General features: G+C 46.6%; 1 protein-coding gene across 3 annotated transcripts in view; it reads left to right on the forward strand.

Moving 5' to 3' along the window:
- LOC127616137 (ephrin type-A receptor 4-like) overlaps positions 1–27,163 on the forward strand; it is a 151,152-nt gene that overhangs the window by 119,109 nt on the left and 4,880 nt on the right. Inside the window, exons 2-14 of one of the 3 annotated variants that reach the window (XM_052087568.1) lie at positions 4,374–4,515; positions 5,101–5,168; positions 8,790–8,987; positions 10,139–10,249; positions 11,176–11,530; positions 20,434–20,589; positions 21,117–21,626; positions 23,506–23,630; positions 23,747–23,906; positions 23,995–24,106; positions 25,481–25,539; positions 26,398–26,511; positions 26,601–26,786. In XM_052087568.1, coding sequence (XP_051943528.1) covers positions 4,422–4,515; positions 5,101–5,168; positions 8,790–8,987; positions 10,139–10,249; positions 11,176–11,530; positions 20,434–20,589; positions 21,117–21,626; positions 23,506–23,630; positions 23,747–23,906; positions 23,995–24,106; positions 25,481–25,539; positions 26,398–26,511; positions 26,601–26,786 — 2,248 coding nt within the window. In that variant the 5' untranslated portion in view covers positions 4,374–4,421. Of the gene's footprint in view, positions 1–4,305; positions 4,516–5,100; positions 5,169–8,789; positions 8,988–10,138; positions 10,250–11,175; positions 11,531–20,433; positions 20,590–21,116; positions 21,627–23,505; positions 23,631–23,746; positions 23,907–23,994; positions 24,107–25,480; positions 25,540–26,397; positions 26,512–26,600; positions 26,787–27,163 lie in introns of those variants that run through there. The other 2 variants (XM_052087567.1, XM_052087569.1) reach the window with 2 other exon arrangements.

Consider the following 27,163-nt stretch of genomic DNA (forward strand, 5'->3'; position numbering starts at 1 on the left):
TAAAATTACATAAGAGGATAGTATGTTTATGTATGTGGTATTTTCAGAAAAAAATATATATAATCTTTTTAAATAACAGAACATGGACATCAAGTCGTTGACCACTTTCTCGTGTTATTTCCAACTAGTTATTCACCCAATAAAAATGAACTCGAACATTTGGGCACAGTTTGAATAATTTATGTTTGAATAGCAGGAGAAAATTAACCTAATTTGGCACTGCAGCTGAATATTTTTGAGAAAGCTTATCTCATACTCTTTTTTTTCCGCCATTGGTAAGAAAAGATGTATTTTTTTTTTTTTTTTTTTTTTTTTAGGGGGAAAGAGGGTGAGGGTAAAGAGAAAGGATCACCATTGAGTTGTCCACCCACGTAAAGCCCCCTCTGGTCGCCTGCGTGGGTTTGGGCCAAAAGAAAGGCGAGAGTGCGCACACACGCACACACAACACGCACACAAACAAGAAAGAATGATACACTTCTAAGCTCACTTGTGAAATGTGAAGTTAAAACATGAAATATCAAACCAAGAAACATCATGTGGCTGAAAAAGTACAATATCGTAATAGTACTTCACATAAGATAAGATAAGATATCCTTTATTTGTCCCACACTGGGGAAATTTACAGCCTCCAGCAGCAAGAACGTAGGTAGAAAGAAGAAAGAGAAAAAAAACAACAAACATCTTTCAATTAAATGCAATATGAACACAAAATGGATAAATCGCAGTACTATTTACAATTTTCCTTCACATCATTTAATTACTATTATTATTATGATTGTTATTTTTTATTCATCAGCCTGACAGCAGTCGGTAGGAACTTCAGAGAAGATGAAAAGCTCTTGAAAATGCTCTTGGCGTTGACTTCAAACCCTTTATGCAAATTTCTCCTGACAGTAAAACCTGTACAATAAGCCAAACAACGTACTCCTCACTGTGTGTGTGTGTGTGTGTGTGTGTGTGTGTGTGTGTGTGTGTGTGTGTGTGAAGAGTAATGGTAAATGACATGATGCGGAATTGTTAGTGAGCCCAGAAGCTTGTGTCCTCTCCTTCTCCTCCTACATCCCATCTGCGTGTCCACAGTGTGGGTGATTGCAAGAGCTGCGGGGGTGATGAGGAATTATTGTAGCGAAACGATAAGGAAACTTGTGATGTAACAGTCTGAGTTACACTTGTGCTGTCCAGACCAAGGCACAGAATGAGAAGAAAAGAAAAAAATGGTATAGGGGGAGTAGGAGGGGGGTGGGGGTGGGGGTGGCTTGCTGTATTGTGTGACATCAGAAGGTGCCCCCGAGGTGTTTTAGTCTGGCAGAGCCTTGGCAGACTACAGCGGATACCTCACGCCAGGAGAGGTGAGGGGAACAGTGGAGAGGTGCGCCGAGGAATATTTTTAGGGTGATCTGTTATCTGAGGAGCCGGGTCACATCGCTGAGAGGGGAACGCGGTACAGGCTCTCCGCCAAGGCAGCGGATACGGAGGAGAGGAACAATGAAAACCCTCTCACACACACACACACACACACACACACACCAGAGACACGTTCCCATGAGCACAAGAAGCCAAGCGCAAACCTCACTCTTTCACCAAAGGCCGCTTTGAACGAGGCAGCACAGTTAAAATTTGCTGTTAACTGGTGTTCGTTTAAAATTGCATCGCATCCCACTTGCTCGGTGGGAATGAGCCTGTCAACGTATTTAGCTCCCACAATGATGGCGGCCCTCCATGTTGGGCTGCAAGCTGAGAGAAATCCGGAATCGCTCCAGGAATATCTCAGCGAGGCTTTGAGGGAAGATCCGTTTCATACGCCCAACAACCCCCCCGCCCCCTCTTCCCCCACTACCATCAGCATCCATACTCCACCGACGCCCACCCATCCAATCAGCTCCTCACTGGCAGTGTGCTGTCCCCGGTATCTCTTCCCAGCCTCCTTTGTTCGTCTCCTTTGCCGCCCACACACTTAGCGTCCCTTGGGCTTTTTTTTTTCTTCCTCACACACATTCTCACATTTACATTTTGGAGGTTTTATTTCTTCCAGTCGTCCTCCCCATATTGATCTGTATCGTATTAGACTGAGTCCGTGTTAACATACAAACGCACACCATCTGTGTGATACCCACAATACAGATGTGTGGGCAGCAGCCATCTGGGGACCAAAATTGAACAAAAGATGTGTGTGTTTGTGTGTGTGTGTGTGTGTGTGTGTGTGTGTGTGTGTGTGTGTGTGTGTGTGTTTGGACGATGGAGTGCCAGGGACCCGCTGTGGAACCCCCTGTCCTCCAGAGAGAGTGGGGAAATACATCCCAACAGTCATCAATCAAAACTTTGGTGACACAAATGACCAGAAACAACAGCTCGCCCGAGGACCGCCCACCCACGCCATTTTCACCGCAGGCCTTCGGCTTTTGCCGGCCAACGCCATTGGTCGAAACTTCCCGGGCGAAATCACGTGCCCCCCCCCCAAGTATGGGCTAATTTGGCCTTTGTGATTGCGCAGTCGATCGCGGCGTTGGGGGAGAAAGAAACGTGAAAATGGTATTATGGTCGATGGTTGGGCGGAGTGGCACATCGAATGCGGGACTTGCTTTTTATTTCGGCATCTGAAAGCGCCAGATGCTCTTCCTGGGCTCATTAGAATGCCTGACACAGGATCGACGCGGGTTCGGCGAAGCAAAAACAAGATGGAGACTGGAGCTTGCGAATGCAAAACACGGAGGCAATAACAATCTTGATACTGTGTTGCCTTGAGATACGTGTAAGCCTCCCCCAAAATTGAACAAATATGTTTGAATGTCTTTTATGGATAATAGCACTCCAGTATTGTACTTTAAAAGATAAATATTACTCTAGTCATAGTTTTTTTTGCCACATATTTGCTTCAATTCAATTGGCATTGTGCTGTTCCTTCTGTCGGGCTTCCCTCGGCCACCTGGGGGTTGGTAAAATACAGATATGCGACACAGCCAGTCAGTCTGATCTTCTCTTCACAGAGAATAAAGTATATATTGTATGCCTGTAAGTATTGTTACTGGATACAGGGTTGGCACTGGGCCATGAACCCGCTTAGCCAACGGGGCTAAAATCTCTTAGATAATACGTTTTAACTTGTCATTGACGACGTGGTGACCAGGGAGCACGAAGCTAGTATATTGTTTGTTTACATGAGTTGCGCCACCGTTTGTGCTCAAATATCTGAAACATATGAAAGAGTTTTAATAATGCAAACCTGATGCTATTCATTAGCCTGCCTATGGCATTTCTCATTATGCGTTAGCATTAAGATGGCAGTCTTTCAGGCAATGCGGGGTTTTCTGATAAAAAAACGATATATTTTATATTTTGACGGTACACTTAAACTGCAAGTGACAATAAACTTATTTATTATTTGACCCATCACATGGTAGTCCACTCCAAAAAAAAAGTGTCATCCAACGCCTCCCACAGGTGACAAATGACCAGAAAGCAAAAAAAAAATTAAAAAAAATGGACGATTCGCTGTAACTTAACATTTATTACTTGCTGTGATTTCACAAGAGCGATTGTTCTCAATTCTCTTTTGAGGGAGGGGACGGTGTAGGAGGACAGGCCACGAGGCCGTTCTTTGTTTTGCTTCACAGTGTTTTCGTGCAGTCTTGTGCTATCTCACCCCCGCCCCCCCCCCCTTCCTTGCCCAAATGCTCGCACTTGTGGTAATATTATTCCAGTATGAACCATTCCTTAACGTATTTTACAGAGAAAACGCAATAAAAGCCGACTGTCAAAAATTGATTGACATTTGGAAAACTTTCATGAACAGTAACGACCAAAAGGGGGCGCTGTAGTTACGTGTACAGAATCGGCAGGATTCGGGATGCTGTGCAGATAGATAACCAGTAAATCACCTCAAACCTACAAACGCCCGAGATGACACCTTATTCCTGATGTCCCGAAAAGCTTAATCGTGTGATTTATTTTTTTTGTGTGGCGTTTTATGAATTCGTCTCCATGGAATGCCCCTTATAAAAAAATAAATCCAGTGCAAGAAATAGAGCGAATGAAATATTTATCACGGGTCTGTGGTCCAGTTTGGAGGTGTTTTCAACTAAAAATAGAGCGTCATTAAAAAAAAATAGATATACATTCCAAATAACGATCTTTTTTTTTTTACATTTGACCAACACACACATTTTTATAACGTACAATTCATTCATGTTTGTCTTTCGTGGATGAATTCCATTTGGCCGGTGCAGTTTGAATGACCATTACGGCAAGCACGCGAGTGTGAGACCGCCCCGTTATCCACATCATCCAACTCACTCCCCACCACACACACCACGCACACACACTCCCGGGCTTCTTCATTTACACACACTTTTCCCACCGGGATGGATCTTCCGCAGCCAGCGCGCACAGCCAGCGGCCAACAGGCACGCATCGCTTTGTCACACATGGCCGCGCATATAGGGCGAACATTCACGGCTTTTATGTGGATAATAACTGTCGTTTCAAGTTCAAGGACGAGGATTTATCCGAGCAATGAAGGTAAGGTGGTCCGTGTGACTGTTTGCTGCGCGGCGAGGCGAGGCGAGGTTGCGTGCGCTCCTTACGCGCTGATGGTTCGCTTTTACGAAAAGCCGCGAGGGCGAAAAGTTGACAGATTGGAGCATTCGCAGCGTTTTTTTTGCTTCCTTGCCCAGTGATGCATCTCGAAGCACTTTGGGATGTGTCATGTGAATGGCTCGTCTTGGAATATGTTGCATGTGACCACCTTTTCGCTCATGTAACCTTGCGTACAGTTTTAAATGATGATTTGTGTAAAGTGCAGAAAGGACAAAAGTTTTCGGACACCCTTGAATCAAACGTTCCATTTGGATTTGAATGCCAACAAATCTGTTTTTATCTTATCCAGAAATTTTTGGATACATTTTCGGTGTTCGTGGGACGAACGGATCGATTGTATTCCTTATCCTTTGTGGAAAAAAATGAATATCATGAGTGGAGAAAGTGTCTCTTAAATCCACATCAGAATCTAGTTAAATGATGTATATCAATTCTTTAAACTGCACATTTCTATTTTTTTTTTTTTTTTACATTGAAGAATTGTTGACAGTGCATGTGTCATTTTAGTGACCCTGCTGGATACCAGGACAGTGCCAGGAGAGCTGAAGTGGGCAGCGAGTCCCTCAGAAGGAGGGGTGAGTGGGAGCTCTCCATTTCTCCTTTTTAGTTTTTTTCAGAATCACTTTGGACAACCTGCTGTCTTTTTGGACAACGCACACAAACGTGCACACATGAGGTCTGGAAACGAAATATTCATCCCCCAGATTTGAAAAATGAGCTGTCCACACAGCCTAAAGTGCTAAGATGAGCTAGTTGGCATTGTGTTTGGCACGCCACGTGGCATAAAGCAGCCTGGTGGTGGGTGTCATTTCTCGAGACTTTTTTTTTTTTTTAACTGTGATGCATTTAGCTAGAATTCGTTGAGAAAATCTCACCGTTGTCTACTTTCACCGTGCAGTGACTCTCTCACCTCGTTGTTGGTTTAAGAGTTATTGCTGAACTTGACGCCGATTTCTTGGTTCTCTATACGCTCATTGTCTCACAGGCCACTTGATTGGCAGGGTCCTGGTCCGCACACACCGAGCTTTTGATTACAAGCGCCACCCCCCCCCCCCCCTCCCCGGCTCCCCTCAGCCCTTCTGACACTTTCTGCATCTTCTTGCTTCAAATACACATATCACAGGGGGATCTCTTTGCAGACCCAAAGCCCGCCTGGCAGCTGCGATTTTTTTTTTCTTCAGCTAACAAAGACTCCAAATGAGTCAAGACAAGGAGGCATCACACCTCATTTTTCTTTACGGCCCGGCCTTCAAACACCCACACATAAAAACACGCGAGAAGCGCGCTCGTGCCCTTGTACACTCTTTGCGCTGCACATTAACCCTCCGAAGCATGGGCCATCATACCGGTTATAAAATTTTCATCTCTTGAAGCTCAACTCTCTATTGTATCTTTTAACTAGGAGAAGTGCAAAAAAAAAATGTATCGGAATTTGTTTATTTCTGTGATCCTATCGTCAAAATCAGTTTTCAGGTTATAATGTAGAGAAACAAATCTATCACAAAATACACCCGGCACAAGATCAGAAGTACTAATAAAATAAAACACATTTTATTTATGATGAACCCAAACACACACCAATGCAATGGCATTTACGGAGATAATCCAATTTCCTCCGGCGGTGCAAAAACATGCACGTTTTAGGTTCATTGATCAGTCTCGATTTTCCATCGGTGTGAATGATTGTTTGTCTTTGTGGGCCCCTGGCAATCGGCTGTGCAGGGTGGACCTCGCTCCAAGTTAGCAGGCATAGGCTGCCGCCAAATTTGATGTCTGGAAATTGTTTTGAGGGGTTTGAAAACGCATGCATCCACAAAGAATGGGCACGTGACGACATTCCTTGTCTTTTCTGAAAGACAATGTTTGATTCATTACATGTCATTTAATTCTATTGATCAAAAAAGAAAACAATAATGCAAATCACTCGTTCTCATTGATAAACATGAGCATGACAAAATAAAACACAAACGAGAGATTGGCAGTCCAGCAAATGTCAATACTGATGTCAATGCAGAGATACCCGTGCGCTAACTTCGCCTTAGCGTGCTAGCCTAACGTGGTAGTTTAACTCACTCACATCACTCACCACCCGTGTGTCGTGTTGCAATTAAGCGTTGGGAGAAACCATTCGATTGTCACAAACACAAACGCTTCGGCCGCCAGCTCCATTTGACTTCAACTCACTGCAGTAATTGTTTGATACAGCAGAACCTTCCGAGAAATCTCCATTTGTATTGTATATTTGACAGTTTGTCCTGTTAACAAGACTGCTCCGCTCCCACGTCTTCATTCAAATCTTTCCAGATTGACCTACTGGCACACCAAAAGAGGAGATGACAATCTCATTGACACGCAGTACCGATACTGCATTTGAGGGGCCCATAAGTTAATTATAGTTAGTTCAGTAGAATGGCCTCACCAATGCACACAATGTCTCATGTCTAATCATCAATTCACTAATAGACGCGTCGCACTAAAGGCCATAATTAGCTAACTGAGGAGATCGGCACTGATGGCATATTGATGAGAGTTCACCGCACACACACACACACACACACACACATGCCCGTTCGCCTTGTTACCAGCGCACGAGCACGCTCGCTCATTCCTTCTTTGGCGCGCGCTCCCCCTCCCGTTGTCCCTCGTTGGACATGGCACATTTAAGCTTGTGTGGCTCTGGGTGGTAAGGGAGAGAGCAGATTATTATTCAGTGGCAATAAAAAGCCAATTTGGAGTTGGGAGGCTCTGCGGTCATTTGAGGGGTCACGGTACAAGGCAAGTGGCTGCGTCTATTGAGATGGATGACGCAGTGAAGGCTGAGCCTGCTTCACTTGCATGGAAATGTGGCTGGGGGGGGGGGGGGGGGGGGGGGAAATGGACTGGCAACAAATGGGATACCGCAGCAGAATAGTGATGCAACAATGAATGGCTGCAGTCATTTAGCCCGTGCAACATGGGAAATATGTGCACTTTATCGATTCCACTTTTTGGATGTTTTTTTTCTACTTGGACCAAAATCAAGAAATAAAGGGGCGGTCAACCGGAACATGTTCTTTACGATAATAATGTCGCACAGTCGCTGATGTAATCTGTCGTTTCGTCACACAAATTCAAGAAACAGATATTACAATATGTTCCGTGAAGATCTATTAGTCTAAATGTGGTTTGATTCATACTGATTTCAGGCGGCGGCCATTTTGCCACTCGCTCTTGACTTGAAAATGATATCGCAGTTGCTCAGGGCTCAGGTAACAACCAATCATGGCTCAGTTTCAGAAACAAGACGAGCTGTGATTGGTCGCGACCTGAGCTCTGAGAAAATGTGATGACGTTGTTTGTTGACATAGAGTGGCAAAATGGCCGCCCCCCTCACATAGCTAAAAACGCGTGGATTTTGCTGCTTAACTCATGTTCCACAAACGTAATATTAATCAGAATGCCGTGTCTAGACTAGTGGAGGAGCAAATAATCTGTTACTGTCAGGAACATTTTGAGATTGACTTCCCCTTTTTTTTATTTGGCTATCCATTGGTTTTGGATGCGGATTAGCGCAACAGACCAATGCGTATCGATCAAATGTTTTGTTCAAATGACTTACCCGAATTTTCCAGCATGCACGATTTCGTGAAATGATTTATTTGAGAGCGTTTAGAGAAATAGTGTCTGAAATTGCAGAGCAAAAGACAATTTCATGCTCATGAGGTTTATTTTTAACCGCATTTTATTTCTCCCGGGTTTCATTTTTTGGCAGCTTCATTTCAAAGCATCTCACTTGGCAGCATTTGAGTCTGAGGTTTTGGAATACATGCACTGATTTATAATAACCTTTGTAGTTGGTGATATATGATTTCCTTTGATGGTCATAAAATCTAAACTAAAACGGCTCCCTCATTGGTCAAATAGCCAGTAGAAATTAGACACCTGTTGCCAGGTAGAACTGTCGACTTTATAATTTAATTTGAAAAGTGTATTTTATATATCTGCGGTTCAGGGTGTCCCCCGCCTACTGCCTGGTGACAGCTGGGATAGGCTCCAGCACACCCGCGACCGTTGTGAGGATAAGCAGATGAGATAACCGATGGATATTTGATATATTTGATATTATGTGCTTCTCTTGATTTTCCACTGCATTGTCATGCTGGATGTGCTACTGCTAAACAGCCGCAGAGACTAAATGTGGGGTTGTGGTTTTGCAGTGGGAAGAAGTGAGCATCATGGATGAGAAGAACATACCCATCAGGACGTACCAGGTGTGTAACGTCTTGCAACCCAACCAGAACAACTGGCTGAGGACGGACTGGATCCCCAGGTCTGGTGCTCAGAGGGTTTACGTGGAGGTCAAGTTTACGCTCAGAGATTGCAACAGCCTGCCGGGGGTCACTGGCACCTGCAAGGTATGAGGTCTTCAAATAATTCCAATCGTACTGTGTCTGTGTCGTCTTTAGTATAAAGTGGAATTTTCAGCAAGGTTTTGTACTGTATACTCAAGATGCAAGTGACCCGATTTTCTTTTTAGATGCTAACTTCAGGATGGATGGCTTAAAAACTCAACTCTGTTTGTTTCACAACAAGTAGCAGTTTATCAGAACTACTCTTGAAAAAGAGGTTTATTTCCAGTCCCAATTCATAATCACCGTCAAACTAAACATATAACAAGGGGAATTCCATGATTTGTTTTTAAAGCAAGCACATAACTACAGCTTAATGCTAAGGCACAATAGGAAACGCCAGGGCAATAGACAAATAGCATCTGTTTGGTGGTGTAAAGACTTTTTAAGGGACAGATATTTCAGCAACAACGGTGCCGCCACTTATGTAGACAGACAATACAATGCTCACGGGCATATATTCTTTATCCTCCAAAAAAAACAGTAACATTGCTGCAGATTACTGAATCACTTGCTGCCGTTGAGATTCTTCTTTATTTGTCTGCATGACTGTATTATGCTGCTGCAAGTTGCGCACACCAGAAAGAGCCGCGTTCAATATGATTATCATATGACTATGATATCATATTTATATGCATTGATTTTTGTTGTCTTTGGGGGAAGGGTCGAACAAATTAAAGACATTTCCATGTATTTCAAGCGGATTTCGGATAGAAGTGCTGTGAGTGTTTGAGAGCAGGCTGCGTTTGAGTGTTTGCCCTCGCACATGCCACACACCACACCACTAGGCCCCGCCTCTTAAAGGCACGTCATGCGTCTAACACACAAACGGCAAAATCCATTCATTTTGAATGTTTTATGCTTGTATGTTCGTGTATTTTATCGCAGTTGTGTGAATGCGTTTCAAGCTGGTGCAAACGATAAAAACGATCCATATGGTCTCACTTATTGTGGCATTTCTGGAATGTATCCCCCAGTGTAGATGCAAGCATGTATCGAATTTCCTTAAGGCAGCTTCTGATGGATATTTATGATATTTTACCGCGGCTGGCTCTCCCGCCATTGCTGTTTGCTTCATTATCATATAAAGAGGGAAAATGAGCAGCGACAGAGATGAATAAGACGGCTCTCTTCTTTAAATCCCTTTTGTCTTGCAGGAGACGTTCAATCTATACTACCACGAGTCCAACGAAGACGGGGAGAACTTCATCAAAGAGAGCAGCTTCATTAAGGTGGACACGGTGGCAGCAGATGAGAGTTTCACTCAGGTGAGGAGCGAATTCCTCATCCCGCCGCCCCCGCTCACTTTAATTCACTCTTATCTCAAAGAAAAAGCCTCCCGAGGCACTTAGCTGTAATGTTTTTATTTGTGGAACAAGCACTTTTATCTTTGCTGGACCATACACGAATATTTCTCAGGCCTTGCTAATTACCTCTCCTAAGAGGGTTTATGTTTTCATTAGTATTTGATTATTTGTTAGTGAGGAGGAGTTGCACGACCACTGTGTTACTGATTTCCATTAAATGCCATTAAATGAATCACGTTTTGTTGAGGATGGAGGGGTACATCGGGATTTTTGGGGGGTTTTTTTACGTGCAGCAAACACAAAAATGTGAAAAAGGAATCAGTTGATGTTCCTCGAGATCATTAAAAAAAAAGGACGTGTCACTTCGATACATTTCATATTTTTTCACAAATCTGTACTATTGGTATACGTTGGTCGAGGTTTTTTGATTTATTTATTTTGGAGGTGGGGTTGGGGGGGGGCATTTCATTTTTCAACCAGACTATTGCATTGCGGGCGGCCCGGTAGTCCAGTGGTTAGCACGTGGGCTTCACAGTGCAGAGGTACCGGGTTCGATTCCAGCTCCGGCCTCCCTGTGTGGAGTTTGCATGTTCTCCCCGGGCCTGCGTGGGTTTTCTCCGGGTGCTCCGGTTTCCTCCCACATTCCAAAAATATGCATGGCAGGCTGACTGAACACTCTAAATTGTCCCTAGGTGTGAGTGTGAGTGCGAATGGTTGTTCGTTTCTGTGTGCCCTGCGATTGGCTGGTGACCAGTTCAGGGTGTCCCCCGCCTACTGCCCGGAGACAGCTGGGATAGGCTCCAGCACCCCCCGCGACCCTAGTGAGGATCAAGCGGTTAGGAAGATGAATGAATTGCATTGCATAAATCGTCTCTTTACATGTCTAGGTGGACGTCGGCGACCGCATCATGAAACTCAACACTGAGGTGCGGGACGTGAAGGTGACAAACAGGAAGGGCTTCTACTTGGCCTTCCAGGACGTTGGCGCCTGCATCGCCTTGGTGTCTGTGCGAGTTTTCTACAAAACTTGCCCGCTGACTATTCGCAATCTGGCAACCTTCCCGGACACGGTGACAGGGGCTGACACTTCGTCCTTAGTGGAGATTAGGGGGTCCTGCGTCGACCAATCAGAGGAGAGAGAAGAGCCCAAAATGTACTGCGGCGCCGATGGAGAGTGGCTGGTTCCTATTGGCGGATGTCTCTGTAACGCAGGGTATGAAGAAAAAGGGAGTTCATGTAAAGGTAAGCGGCTTGTTTGCGCTTATTATGACGGCGCGACTCATCCGAGCCGACAGTGATGATGAGGCTTTCGCTGTAAACGCGGCGCATTAATTCAGCTGTTCTTGTCACACCGTCATTACGTAGGAAACAGAGTTGAAGGCTCACAACTGCATTGGCAAATGCCCGTCTGTTATCTAGACCTGAAACACTAATGACGGCAATAAATTTTGCACTCTGCTTTCTTCAAATTGGATTTGACAGCACAATTTGAGCAGACTCCTTCTCTTTACCTAAGCGGAAGAGCACATACTTATGTTTATAAAAAAAGTAGAGGTACAGAATCGATTCCAGAACTTTGTGAAATGTAATTTAAAAAATAGTTCTCGACTTACAAAATCAATTGGTTCTGGAAAAAAATTCTGAACTATAACATTTTGTAAGTCGAGACGCGTTTTCCATGTAAATACCCTAATCCGTTCCAAGCCCCCCCCCAAAATTGAGACATGAATGCATCAAAATAGGTAACAAATACATGTTACAATTAGCATCGTGTAAAAAAAAACAAAGAATAGAGTAAAGAATAAAAATGATTTTAACTTTTAACAGAGTCTTCATCGTTTTTTTGCCCTCTTTAGTTCATCTTCTTTTTTTGTCTGGCATTTTGTAAAGAACTAATCCAACACAGGCATTATTTTCCCGTCGAGGCGTTTCATAACTTAAAAATCTCGTATGAAGACACGTTCGTAAGTAGAGGCACCACTGTATAGACTGTGAAACGTGGTTAAACGCGATATTCTATGATGCCATTTTCAATGTTTTTAAAGATGTTCTCAAATTCATTATGGAAAAAAAATATTTGCCTTGAGGAGGAATTCCGGTCAATTCAAGAGAAACGGTTTGGTTACCGCTGTTCCATTTCCGGTACTCTCAAGTTGTTAGGTCTCATTGTGAATCACTTGGTCCAAACTTTACAGTAGCAAATATGCAATCTGTTCACACTTCTCAGCATCATCCTTGAGGCGTGGATGACGTGGAAGTGGAGAGCTTGGTGGCTTGGACATCACAACTGAGTGTATGTGTGTGCGTGCGTGCGCTTTGTATGTGTGTGAAGCATTCGACAAAAGTCTTATGTGGAGACATTCATACAACACGGTGTCACTCCCCCTATTCACTCCCACACAGATGGTCAGAGACCAGTCAGGGGGACCTGGGGGAGCCTTTTGCTGAACTGCTCCCTCCATTTTTATTTATGGAGCCTATCCCAGAAGGCTAATTGTATAACAAACAGTGCTATAATTCAAAGTTTAAAAGAAGAGAGAAAGACTTAAGAGAGAAACGATGACGGAAAGGGAATTGCAGTTGGTTCCAGTTGGCAAGCCGCGGACTGGAAAATGCAGTAGCCAAATTTCGTTGTGTGTGTGTGTGTGTGACAAATGTTCTTGGAGACCTTCACCGCATTTACCTCGTTTGTTCACTCTGAAAGGAGGGAGGAGGTTCACCGGTTGGACCTAAAGGTCTGAAAGATGTTTCTCCTCCATGAGATTTAGGAGAACCCCTTGACACTGTTGAACCAGGAGCAGATGTGAAGTGCCATCTATCTGTCAGCCGCGCTCTCCCTTCCCGCCGCCTGTCAGCTCGCCGGCCGGCCTCAGCTTGCATGGCTGGAAATCCATCAAAGCGCGTGTGAATAGTAAATGCCGCCGCGGCCGAGTCTTTGACCCCGGCGGTGTCAGACAGGCACCTTCTCCCATTTTAAGTTTGCAGCGGTGCGAAGAGGGAATGAGGGAAGGCGAGGGGGTGGGAGTGGGGGGGGGGCGCTGGAGAGGAGATTTAGACGTTCTCTCTTCCCACCCGGCGTCAAGGTCGAAAGGTTTCTGGATTTTCTTCACTCCCGCGCAAGAGACAGGCTGAAAGACACCTGCTGCTTCAAGTGTACTCCGATAGCAGAGTGTGTCGTGAGAAGCTTCGTAGGCCCAACTTCAGTTGCGCGACGGTCCCGGCCGGGTGTTCGTTGTGGCATTTTGAGCTTCATAAAGCGCTACCGATTTTCAAAAGGGCAACAGGTATGGACTGCTGGCAGGCCAGTCGAAGGAGTCACACTCTGTTTTACAACGGATGCGGCTTGGTATTGTTTTGCCGAAAAAAAGCAGAGAAGTCCCCGGAAAAGACATTGCATGAATGGCAGCTCCGAAGCCCGCGTACAATTGCCGGCGCGAATGGTGTCTCCGCAGATGTGCAAGATGTCAATGCCCTAGTGCGCCTACACTTCCCTCTACCGACACCGACTACATTTACATGCTGTCGGGCAAAAGTCCAAATGCTAATTGTCATCAACCCTGATCTAAAGCGCGACGTACGGTTAACCCTTGTGTGCTCCAAATTAAAAAGGCCTTAAGTTACGCATTTTACAATTTTTGTAATGATGTATTTTGTGTTATAAAAACATTCTTTTTTTTTTTTTCAAACACTCAAAATGTTCAGAGGCATCTGTGCTATCCATACATATATAGTTTTTATTAGTTCTTTGGGATTTTTTATTCTTTATTTTTTGATCGCAAAACTCATTTGCGATCCTCTGACGCCACCTAAAGTTGCAAAATTGGAATGACCTCAACCCAACCATGTGGCATGCTTACGTCTGTCCAAGCGAAAACAAAGCGATTGTCGTAAAAATCGCGTGAAATGCATGTATACACATTAGGTTTACGGTGCATTCAAAAATATGAATTATAATGGGTCTCTATGGTGCAAAATATGTAAATTGTGAAGATTAAGGTATCAAAACGTTTTTTTTATTATTGCTGCAATGCCTGAGAATTATCAGCCGGTGACGTCATGAAATTTAGGCCATTTTAGAACCCCTCCATAAGTTTCAGCTCTCTCGTGTTTTTCTGAATGCCTTTGCCTTTGATCATTTTACATTTATCGCAAGCGGTGCACTACGAGGGTTAATGTCATGACAAAAATAGATGTCATTTCCGCTTCTTACTTTCGTAACCGTTAATATGTATATGCGGCCCGTGAGGGTAAGCGGCTCAAATAACGGATGGCTCGATCCGCACGCTGTCGTTTTTGCCAATAGACACATGAAAACGTTGTCAAGTTTGGCCCGGCGGAAGGTATCCTCCGCTTCTTGTACCGCAATGCTTATTCTAATACAAGCATCAATTCCAAATCTTCTTTTCCCCAGACTAGTTGTGAACAAGAGGAGACTCAGACCGTCTGGTGAAATGCTAAACGCTCGTTTTCACCGTTGAGACAGGGTGACGTGGATAATAGCGGGAGCCGCGGCGAGGAAGAAGGGATTAAATGTTGAATGGTGCCATCGGGATATTGAAAAAGGGCCATTGACAGCAGAAGGCAGCGCCGCCCCGCCCCCCCGTCATTGGGGGTCATTGCGGGGTGCAAAGGGGGACGAGTAGAGAAACACAAGAGCGCAGGAACTCCCCCCTCTTTTTTTTTTACATCCCCGGTTAAGACCGAGGTCACGACTGAGCCCGATGAAGACGTCAAACGCTTTTGACTGACAGCCGTGCATACGCTCCCATACGGGCCGAGTGCAGGGTCACGACCGAGCCAGATGAAGTCGTCAAAAGTTTGACAGCTGCGATCCGTCCGGAAAGATCGGAAACCAGGGGCGGAGGGACGCGAGGCGAGCGCGGCGCAAACAACGGAGAGAGTTTGAAATGGGAATGGCTGAAGAATGGAAGCCGAGCCTCCTGTTTTTTGTCCCGCTCCGAAAAAAACCCCCACTGCCCCCACCCCCCTTGCGTTTGGCTTTCTGATGCTGCCCGGGGCCGCTCACTGCCTGGGAGGCTTGGAATGCCTCTTTGTGTACAGTCTCTGCATTCCCAGTCCCCACCGTCGAGACAGATTTCATGCTTGTGCTTCTTTCCAGCGCACCTGCAGTGTCTCATCGACCACAGAGAGAAAATGGAATGAGACGACACAGAGACAGACGGGTGCAAAAAAAAAAAGACTGCGTGAAAGAGGCTTCGAACAAAATAGCCAGATCACGATTGACATGAAAGAAGAGACTCCAAAAGCCCGCTTTTTTTTACGTAGTTTGCTTTCACGCGGTAACACAGCACCAAATTAGATGTCTGACAAAGTCAACATCCGTCGGGTGCTTTCAACACAATCGAACGGGACAAGTGTGAAAGCCTTTTTTTTAAATCGGAATAACACCGTTTCTACGCAGACAGACTTATAGTAGAAGTCTGTGCGTCCGGAAATGCGCAAGCAGAGGGGAAACAATCACGGCAAAACACAGCAAAGAATCGGATTTTTTGAGCCAGAAGAAAAAGAAAAAACAAAAATGAATCGAATGTGGGGCGGCCCGGTAGTCCAGTGGTTAGCACGTCGGCTTCACAGTGCAGAGGTACCGGGTTCGATTCCAGCTCCGGCCTCCCTGTGTGGAGTTTACATGTTCTCCCCGGGCCTGCGTGGGTTTTCTCCGGGTGCTCCGGTTTCCTCCCACATTCCAAAAACATGCGTGGCAGGCTGATTGAACACTCAAAATTTTCCCTAGGTGTGAGTGTGAGTGCGAATGGTTGTTCGTTTCTGTGTGCCCTGCGATTGGCTGGCAACCGATTCAGGGTGTCCCCCGCCTACTGCCCGGAGACAGCTGGGATAGGCTCCAGCACCCCCCGCGACCCAAGTGAGGATCAAGCGGTTAGGAAAATGAATGAATGAATGAATGAATCGAATGTGTTTGATTGACAGTAGAAAGAAACCGACGAAAACGGCGTCCATTTTTGCTTCACCGCTCGAATGGGGATATTCAAATGCGGGAGTAACTCTGTCCTCTCACGCGCGGGTGTTTCTGGAACCGGAATTTGAAATATTGAGGCTTCCCCTTTTTAATTGTGTCGGATTTTTGGGCCACCAAATGGTTTTGCTTATTTGGTGTCTGTGCACACACGCTTGGAGCGCTTGCCCGGCCATGCTTACGGAAGTGTGCGTAGGGGTTGCGTATTGTTGGCGCGTACGTGCGGGCTTCCTGTATTTGGTAGATGGCAAAGAAAGAAACGGGAATGGCGCAAGCGATGGCGCTCCGGCAATCGCGACAAGGTGCGCTCTCTCATTATCCCGTCTTTGTGTCTTTGGGTCATGGTGGGGCTGCGGGGGCGACTGGAGGCTTGATCTTTGTGTGACACAGAGGAGGGGGATGGTGGGGGGGGGGTATTGTTCGAGAGACCCCCACATCTCACATGCTAATGTTGGAACTGTTGTCTTTTGGGGAGCCTCTGGATTTGCTTCCAAAAGTAGCTGTTTGTAAATTTTTAGCCCGACTCTTAGGCCGCGATGTCAATTTGGATTTGTGAACCAAGCTACGGAGGAGCGTCACGTGTTCAGGCGGCGCCGTACGCGAAGGCCCCCCAGGAGACGAGATAAAAAAAATCACGTCCTTCCTCCCGCATTCTTTGGGTTGCAATTAAGAGGGCGCGACCCCCGTGATTAAACGTGCGCCCGCCTTCTGGCGCGAGCCTCATCACTTTGCGCATCCATCCGTCACTCGGCCAATCCCTCCCACGCGCCATCGCACAGACCGGGTGTCACACACGGAACGGCTCGGGGTACTTCCTGCGCCTCAACCGTCCGCTGGGTGGAAACGAGGCTTTGTTGACACATGATGTGGGTTCAAGAGGAACACACACACACACACACAAAGCACAGGTACCCTTTTTGGACACTTTGGAGTTGATTTAGAGGGTGTCAAAGTGAGGACCGGCCAAAATGTCCTCACTTCGTCAAAATGTCCTCACTCTGTTGGTTAAAAACTCATGCCGGTCCTCACAACGTGGTGAGTACAAGAACACACACACATGCAGTCATGCATCCAGTGCGCCGACGTCAGATTTGCCGTGAGCCACATTTGCATTTTAGATGGGAGAACAATGCATATGCAAATGGCGACAATGCTGATCGTAATCAAAGGGCACCTTCGCCCGCATGTCTTCGTCCGTTCGTCCCTCCCCCTTTTCTAGATTTCTGCACCTCTTTTTTGGTTGTTGTTGTTTTTTTTTTAATCGCAAAAAAAAAATCTAATCGACATTCTTTTTTTTTTTTTCCTTCCTCACTCTGTCGCCATTTTCGTGTTCCCCCACTTGTCTTTACGTACGTGAAAACCGGGTTAATGATATCCGCACGAACTCTTATTCCGGGTCATCCGCCCCCGACCGCCTCCTGTGCAACACTTTGAAACCGCCGCAAAAGCCACTGAAAAGCCTCCAGACAACAGAGAGAGAGAACAGGAGACACGAGAGGACCATGAAGGAAGTTTACGGCTTCAAATGCCTTTTTCCTTTCTTTCTCGTCCTCCCTTATTGTGACCTCGGCGCTGGTGGAAGTGACGCGTGATTGGGTTGGATATCGACAAAGATGCTGTGCTAGCCTAGCACCCGCCCCCACCCCTCCCCCTCCTTCGTCAGAGCATTGCTGAGCCCTGCAATCAACCCCGAAAAAACCTCAGCGGCTCTGAATCTTATCTCTTGTCTCGTTACGACTCTCTTTTCCTCATTGTGCTGTTTACTTGCTTGGGCTGTACTTTATCTTTATTGTTTTATTGGATTTATGTTAATGAATTTACAGAACAGCTTTCCGCGCGGGCTGTTCTGGCATCGATAGGCTATAAAAGCCGGCTTACTTGTTGTTTGGCGCACATTGAGTTATCGGGGGGGGGATCCGAGGCATGAAAAATGGACGCCGTGGAGGAAATGTGCAGGAAGACAAGAAGGAGGTTGTGAAAAGTCTGAAAGTGTGGGGGGGGGGGGGGGGGCAAGCCAGTGTGTGAATGGGTAGATGTAAGGAGACTCACCCAGATGGGACAGGATGGTTCGTGTGAATCAAGACTTCCTCCCTGTCATCCGCTCATCATAACACACACACACACACACACACACACACACATACACACACCACACACACACACACACGGCAATTTTGCCACATCTCTTCCTCCAAGCACTGGGATGTCTCCAAACTCTTTGGAAATGGGAGAGGATTGAGCACCAGGAAAGATGAATACGGTGTGATGATGCTCGCAATGGAAACAAATGGAGGATTTTCCCTCTGGAATTCAAAATGGGGGTGGGAGAGGGGGGGTGGATTTTCAGCCCCTGCTCTCCAATCTGGTTGGCTCCCATCAAGCTGGATAATTATGTTCTCATTTACAGCTTTGTTGCCCCGTCAATGCCCAAAGCCGTCAGTATACAGCCGGGAGAGACCCTCCTCTCGTTTTGCATCTCTTGTCTCCTGTGTACATGTCGCTTACGCTTGTGCGGGCTGTCAGCACCGCCGTTTGAGCTTCCATGCATTTCATCGGAATGTTCACTCAAAGTCGAAATGTGTCTCTTTGTTTGCTTTGGAAAACTCCCTTGAGGTCGTCTTTAAGCGCCAAGACTTTACCTTGTGTCAATTATCTTGTTGTCTGGCCTTTCTGGCCTGTCAATATGAAAGACAAAGAGAACTGTATGAAGGGTCAAGGGTCACTTGGCCTGAGTCGCTTTTGATGATATTGCTCGGAGGGTGGGCACAGTCCTTTCGCCGCAAGGCTTCAAAGGCACACAAGGACTATATTACAGGTGCCCCTCGAGGGCAAAACCTCGCGAACATTGTTCTTTTTAGTCTGTAACCAAAAAAAAATGAAGTGCATCAAATTTCATGCTAACCCCCCCCCCCCCCCCACCCCAAAAACGTTAAATGAAAGTGCCACTGTCACCTACTGGAGTGGATGTGCAATTACACTTTATTGTCGTCTGGCAAAAAAACTAAGCATGTTCCCTGCGGGTCCTCCCCTGCCATCGTCCGACTATTTGCGAAGGATTGCGTTCGCATTTCACATTGACTTTCGAAAATGAAGCATGTCTTGTATTTAAAACACACTACATTGTTTGGCACTTGATTCATCCCCCCCCCCCCCCCACCCCCTCCATTTGTAATGTTGTTATGATGGTGATAAGCCAAAATTGAAATCAGGATTACATTTCTATTATCTATTATCTCAGCCCGAGATATGCATGTTCATTTTTAATAAATTAATCAGTGTCCAAGAAACACTGTGCCTGCATGACAGTTTAAAAACAACAACAACAACTAATTAGCGTACTTAATTCTACTTTGGCTGAAAGGCAACACAGCCTTAGCGTCTTTGGCTATAATTGGGCTCCAAATTCACTTGTCGTCGCATTCACAAGGCACAGAAATGTGTTTGGAAAGCGACACAAGGAGTACTTTCCAAACCAATCGACAGCATACATTTCAGTGTCGTATTCGGAAATCTTCTTTCAAGCACCAGCATGCAAAAAAAACCCCATTGACTCCGTTTTTTTAAAAATAAAATCCATGATTATGTGTTTTCAAGCTTGCAGAGTGAGCAAGTAAGCTTGCCGGCGGTCTTCTGTCTGCGCTTGATTTCGCTGGCACACGAGCCTCATCCTGATGATCAGTGATGATTAGCTACAGGAAACTGCTGGCACATCAGTGCTGCTTCACTTTGGGATGCGGGCAAAATGCTACACTGCTGGTCCAAAGCCTCCCAAGTACACGACGCAGTAGAGGGGGGAGGCTACGTTTTTTTTACCTTGACGCGTAATCCGCTCATTAACCGTTTGGTTACTATCTGGATTATTTCTGTAATAGAGATTTAAGTTTTGCTGAGCACCATTTCACTTCTCTTGAGTTTCTCTTTGAGTCGTTTGCGCCGCATTAGAGCGCCTCGTTGCATGAAACGTGAAGACGCCCCTCGATATATTCCAACCGCATTTTGAATCATTCAACTCTCTTCGCTATGGCGTGTCCAATTTGTGTCTTTTCCTTTTTAGAGGACCTTTGGTCCAAAACATGTCAACGGATTTCAACTTTGGTATGACGCAAGAGCAAACGGCTGACTGTGCCTGGTGTATGTCCGTGTCTTTCCGCAGCATGTTCCGCCGGTTTCTACAAGTCCGGGTCATCTGATGCGGGATGCTCAAAGTGCCCTCCACACAGCTACTCCCTTCGAGAAGGGGCGACCGTTTGTGACTGCCACTCGGGATACTTTCGAGCTGACAGCGACCCTCCCTCCATGGGCTGTTCCCGTAAGAAAACATTGCTCCGCTTGTCGTAAGAACGGCCAACATGCCGACGCAATGACTTTCAGTTCATAAACACACAACCGGTTTTCTTGCCAGCCCTAAGCGTCCCCTCCTCCACCCCCGATGCAAAACAGAGGCCGACACTCACTTGTCTAAATGACACTCTTGTTTCGTGATCCTATTACTTATGACTAAACCAGCATCCGCATCCTATTAGGCAGCTCGGACTCCTGACGTGAATAAATGAATGTTCGCCTTTCTCCTTGTCTGCTTATCTCAGCGTCTCAGTGATGTCCTGCGTTGAAGACCCCACTCGTAAAAACAAAAAAATGGATTATGCCCGTATGGAGCATGTGGTCTTCTTGGCCTGGGAAAAAAATTGAGAACTCTAACTTGTTCACAAAAAAATTTTGTTATTGCCGGTATTTGTTTTGAAAATGTGTTGGCCACTGAAAAAGACCGATGTCTTGAGTGCTCGGTTTTTGGATTTGGACCTTAAAAACCTCTTCTTCCTTTCCCTCCTTCCTCAGAGCCTCCGTCGGCGCCGCAGCAGCTGATCTCGGTGGTGAACGAGACCTCGGTGCTTCTGGAATGGAGCGCCCCCCGCTGGCTGGGAGGACGAAGCGACCTCAGCTACAGCCTGGAGTGTCTGGTTTGTCAAAGCGGCGGCGATACTCCGACGGGTGATCAAACCGTCGGCAGGAATCGTACTACTTCCCGACCTGATGCTCAACGCGTCGGCCGAGGGATGCAGTCAGACCAGGGCTTCGTGGTGGGACCTCAAGTCCAGATGGGGAGAGGCGTCTACCAGAGAGATTCCGACAGAGCGGCCTCGGGCTCTCAGCTGTGCCAGCCGTGCAGCTCGGACGTGCTTTTCTCTCCAGACCAGACGGGCCTGACGGCCACCCGAGTGGTAGTGAGCGAACTGCGAGCCCACACTCACTATACTTTCATCGTGCGGGCACGTAACGGCGTCTCCCAGGGCGCTTCTGCCGGGGCCGCCCAGAGCGCGTCTGTCTCCGTGACCACCAATCAAGCCGGTAAGAACTTTTTGGATTGCCGCTAATATCATCTTCAGATGTTTACGAAAACGCCTGCTCGGGGAGAGGTTGTGGATAGTGGGCGGGCTCTCGTTGCATGTTTTGTCCAGAACACATCCTGTTTCGGAAACCTAGCCACGCGGAAATTGTACCGCTCTTTGAGTTAGCAGCGAGAATGCCATAAAGCTTCTGAAACTTGGCGCCGAACTGCCGTTTTGCAGCACTGCTCCAAACGCCGACCTCACAGATGTCGGAACAACATCTGTGACCCCCCCCCCCCCCCTCCAAAATTAAACATACATTGGCGGCCCGGTAGTCCAGTGGTTAGCACGTCGGCTTCACAGTGCAGAGGTACCGGGTTCGATTCCAGCTCCGGCCTCCCTGTGTGGAGTTTGCATGTTCTCCCCGGGCCTGCGTGGGTTTTCTCCGGGTGCTCCGGTTTCCTCCCACATTCCAAAGACATGCGTGGCAGGCTGATTGAACACTCTAAATTGTCCCTAGCTGTGAGTGTGAGCGTGAATGGTTGTTCGTCTATGTGTGCCCTGCGATTGGCTGGCAACCGATTCAGGGTGTCCCCCGCCTACTGCCCGGAGACGGCTGGGATGGGCTCCAGCACCCCCCGCGACACTAGTGAGGATCAAGCGGTACGGAAGATGAATGAATGAATGAATGAATCGTGACTTGAACTACCAATGCAGCAGGGTGGAGCAATTGTGAAATGATTATCATCTGTTGAAAAAGCTCACAGTGTGATTGTCAATTTTTTTTTTTGGTAGGTTTTTTTTTGTAGGTATTTTTAGCGGCAACAAATCTTCCGTTGCGCTCTCCCCTACTTGGAACTGCCGTAGCATAATCTCACTGCCAATGTTGCCATAGTTATTACTCTGTCCTCCTACTCTAAACAATGGGCTGAATTAATTACAGGGGTCTTCTCAAGCGCATGTCAGAAAACATTCCGGGAAATGCACGTCAATGACTGAAATACGAAGAGTGAACGCGGCGCGCACAAAAACGCCACACAAAAAAATCGAAATAGTAACAGGAAGCCGTAAATATATAAAAGAAGGCCCTCTTTCTTGTGTCCTTTGCTAACCATTAAAAAAAAAAAAAACGAGTCCTGTCGTTTTTACGGTGTGTTTCATTTTAGTTGAGGGGGTGTTAGCTGAGCCTCAGTTCGTGTTTCCGCCCAATATCTCGGCCGTCTTGGCTTGAGGACTTTGCGTTGGCATTTTTCGGAAAAGCGGCGCACCTGCTAAGTTTGAGGTGCCCCGGGGAAATAAGTTAGCCGGGAGTGCACAACACCAGCGTGTGCCTGGGATGTGTCAAGCCCCAACCTGCGCAGCCATATGGCTCCGCGTCATGACTCGCAGCAGAAGGGACCCGTGGAAAATGGAGCGATGGGGAGCTATAGAGCGAGCGAGGTGTTTTGCCCCACTGGAATAGGACGGAATAAGATTTAGGTTAGCTCTCATGAGCACTGGGTCAATGGGATTGTGGAGAAAGCTTCGCTATGCATTACTGATATATAATTGCGCCGTTCACAATATTCGGTGCACGTATGCAGTTTGAATGAGATGCAACATAAGAGTTGTAGTAAAAAATATATATATGTATAATACAATTAAGAATCTGGGCGAAGATCGGGGGCGGAGCTAACAAGTCAAGCGGCCGCTGCAGTGTTTGAAAAAAAACGGGCGCACGTCAGCATTTTCACTCGGACTTCAAAGCCTACCCTTCATACTCTGATCAATTAGTGTGCGGATCCATGCATGTGGTGCATGCAGCGGCAAATTGGGATACTTGAGTATACTGAATGTGTATGTCATTTCACATTTTTGGGGGGGTTTGTTTTTTAGTTTGATCTCTTTCTGTCTTTCAGCTCCCTCTCGGGTGTCATCCGTTCAAGCCACAGATGTCACAAGGCACACTTTGTCGTTGTCATGGCAACAGCCCGATCAACCCAACGGGGTCATCCTGGAATATGAGGTCAAGTTCTACGAGAAGGTGAGCGTCCGGGCGGGTTAATGGAGCCGAGCCAGTCGCCTGGAATGCCAATATTTAGTTGGACAGGCTTCTTGTCGGGCGTTCAAAGCGGGCCAACTTTTGTCTGCTCTCATCAGGATCAGAGGGAGAGGTCCTACCGCATAATGAGGACCTTCTCTCGAAACGTGGAAGTCACGGGACTCAACCCCATCACTGTCTACGTCTTTCACGTGCGGGCTCGCACCGCCGCCGGATATGGAGACTTCAGCGCCCCGTTTGAATTCGCCACCAATTCGGGTACACAAATCACAACCCGTTGCTCGTTTGGGTGGCTCGCGTTGATGTTTGTGGGGAGGGATAATGAAATGCGGGTTTTCCTGTGTAGATCCATTCCCTCTGATCGGAGAAGGCGTCAACTCCGCCTTCCTTTTGCTGTCTGTGAGCGGGGTTGGAATTCTGTTGCTGATATCTGCAGCTGTTTTCATCATTAGTCGCAGGTACGCACGCGCACACAAATGTACGCGCCATACAAGCAGGCGAGCGTTCACGTTTGATAACTTCACGATTGTCATCACTGGCCCCGATATTACATGAACAATGAGATCCCATGCGGAGCGCTCCGAGATAACAAAAAAATGGTTTGATGGACTCTGTTAAAGTCATTTGAATTGTGTTCCATCTGAGTATTACTCTAGTTTTCTGCTGTGTCGAAGTGCACCGCGTGATACTGAGAGGCGTTTGTAAATTGCTTTCCTTCATTCAGCCACCATGAAAGAGCCTGAATATCAGAAACATCTGACCAGTTCATGTCCCTCGAGGAGAACAAGCTAGAGCTAGCTAGCTAGAGCTAGAGATAGCTAGCTAGAGCTAGAGCTAGCTAGCTTGTATCAGAATATCAGAAACATCTGACCATTTCATGTCCCTCGAGGAGAACAAGCTAGAGATAGCTAGCTAGAGCTAGAGCTGGCTAGCTTGTTCTCCTCGAGGGACATGAAATGGTCAGATGTTTCTGATATTTAGCCTCTTTCATGGTGGCTGAATGAAGGAAAGCAATTTACAAACGCCTAGCTAGCTAGCTAGCTGTCTGTATCAAAAATCATCTTATGAGGATTTGGGGAAATTGTCCACTGATTTCCACAAAATGTGTGTCAGGTTCCATTGAAGAACCAATGTTTTTGTCCCCGATAATTCCATCTAAATTATGTATGAATTGTAATTAAAAATTCAATTTTTTTTTTTTCATAAAGGCCATATTTCCGATTCAATCCTTTCCCATTCCCTATTAGACGATGCAGGTGTGCCGAATGAAGTGCCCATTGAGTGTATTTTTAATGCATAATGCATTTGCCTTAAACGGCACCACTGTCATTAAGAAAGACGCCCACGCTACCGCCGCTATTGTGCGGCTAAATGAGGCGTGTGTGTTACCTGCAGCTTTTTAAAGGCGATTAGAGTGGAGACAGTGATAATCCCTTTGTCCCTGACTTGTCATCACTGTCTCCTCTTCGGTGTTTCGGTGTGTGTGTGTCTTACACACACACAAAGCCGGAGCAGGTGCGCACAGATGCACATTAAACACACCTGTCCCTGTTCATCCACAAAGGGTTTTTTGGGGGGGTGGGAGATACTTTCTTTGTTTCATGAAAAACACCTTTTATCTCAACCTACCTGATGTCAACCTCTCCCCATCAAGCCACCGCCCACCCCTTCCCCTTTCTCCCGCTCCCTCCCACCCCGTTACCCAAACGCTTTCATGTTCTCGCGCCATGTCCTGCTTGCTCTCAAACCCTCCCCCCCTCCCCCCAAAAATGAAAAAGTGTCATTTACTGGCTTTAAGTGTAAATATATGTATAACTTTTATTTGTGAGCAGGCGGAGCAAGTACAGTAAAACCAAGCAAGACTCAGAGGAGGAGAAACATCTTAATCCAGGTAGATTTCACACGCAAATGTGCACAGATCCCTTGAAACGCTTATCCTACCAAGACATTTCCATAACTTGTAGCCGTTACACAGCTCCCACCTCTCATCCTCCTTCGCATCATTTCTGAACAGGAATTTATGGGAATAAATAGTAATATATCAGGAGTTAGGGTGGCCCGGTGGTCCAGTGGTTAGCACGTCGGCTTCACAGTGCAGAGGTACCGGGTTCGATTCCAGCTCCGGCCTCCCTGTGTGGAGTTTGCATGTTCTCCCCGGGCCTGCGTGGGTTTTCTCCGGGTGCTCCGGTTTCCTCCCACATTCCAAAAACATGCGTGGCAGGCTGATTGAACACTCTAAATTGTCCCTAGGTGTGAGTGTGAGTGCGAATGGTTGTTCGTTTCCGTGTGCCCTGCGATTGGCTGGCAACTGATTCAGGGTGTCCCCCGCCTACTGCCCGGAGACGGCTGGGATAGGCTCCAGCACCCCCCGCGACCCTAGTGAGGATCAAGCGGTACGGAAGATGAATATATCAGGAGTTGAAGGTCGGCTTCAAGGGAAATTAGAATTTACGCTACTATATTTTTGCATAATGCTGACTAATACAAACATATTTCATGCACGTAAAGTGGTACTTTGATCTGAATTTTTTGGGGGTCGGGTGAATGTATTTTGCATGATGTATCAATGACATCACAACATCTTCATATTTAAGCTTGAACATGATACCCTTGTTGCCCTTCCTTCCCATGGAAAGTTTCCAAATTGGACTAGTTCCAAAATTCATTGCCCTTTACCGGAATTTTTCTGGCTATTTTCCACCTCGATGCCGCCCTAACACATTCCCTTGCTTCTTCTCCTCCACGGCAGGCGTGAAGATCTACGTGGACCCGTTCACCTACGAGGACCCGGATCAGGCCATCCACGAATTTGCCAAGGAGATTGACGTGAGCTGCATTCACATCGAGAGAGTTATCGGCATGGGTGAGCCGGCTAATGACGCACGCGCGCACGCACGCACCCCGTCATAAAACTGCACCCACGTGCGCTGACCTTGCCGCTTTGCCGTGTAGGAGAGTTTGGCGAGGTGTGCAGCGGGCGATTGCGTTTGCACGGAAAGCGAGAAGTGTACGTGGCCATTAAAAGCCTGAAGGCGGGCTACTCGGACAAGCAGAGGCGGGACTTCCTGTCGGAGGCGTCGATCATGGGGCAGTTCGACCACCCGAACATCATCAGGCTGGAGGGAGTCGTCACCAGATGTGAGTCGACGTGGAGGAACGGTGGCAGCCGTATTGCATCATATCATGACCGGGTCGCAAAACAAAAATGCCATGTACATCATCCGAAGTATCTTCTACTTGACCGATACGTCCTTGTTACAATGCTGATTTTCAAATCCTCTCTGTTGCTCGTCAAACTTGGCCGTAACAGGTTTAACTCAAACCAACCAATCAGAAGAGGGATTTTGAAATCCCACTGGCCAAAGAAATAGTCCCGTTGCTAGCATAGTTTGTGATACTTGGGCCAGCGCCGCTGATTCTGAATACCCTTGTCAGTTTCCATTGACACGGCAACACAAAGAAGCTCAAATCTGATTGGACAAAAATAAAAAAATAAATGGACAACATACACATAG

This window comes from Hippocampus zosterae, chromosome 15, assembly GCF_025434085.1.
Source record: "Hippocampus zosterae strain Florida chromosome 15, ASM2543408v3, whole genome shotgun sequence".
Taxonomy (NCBI): domain Eukaryota; kingdom Metazoa; phylum Chordata; class Actinopteri; order Syngnathiformes; family Syngnathidae; genus Hippocampus; species Hippocampus zosterae.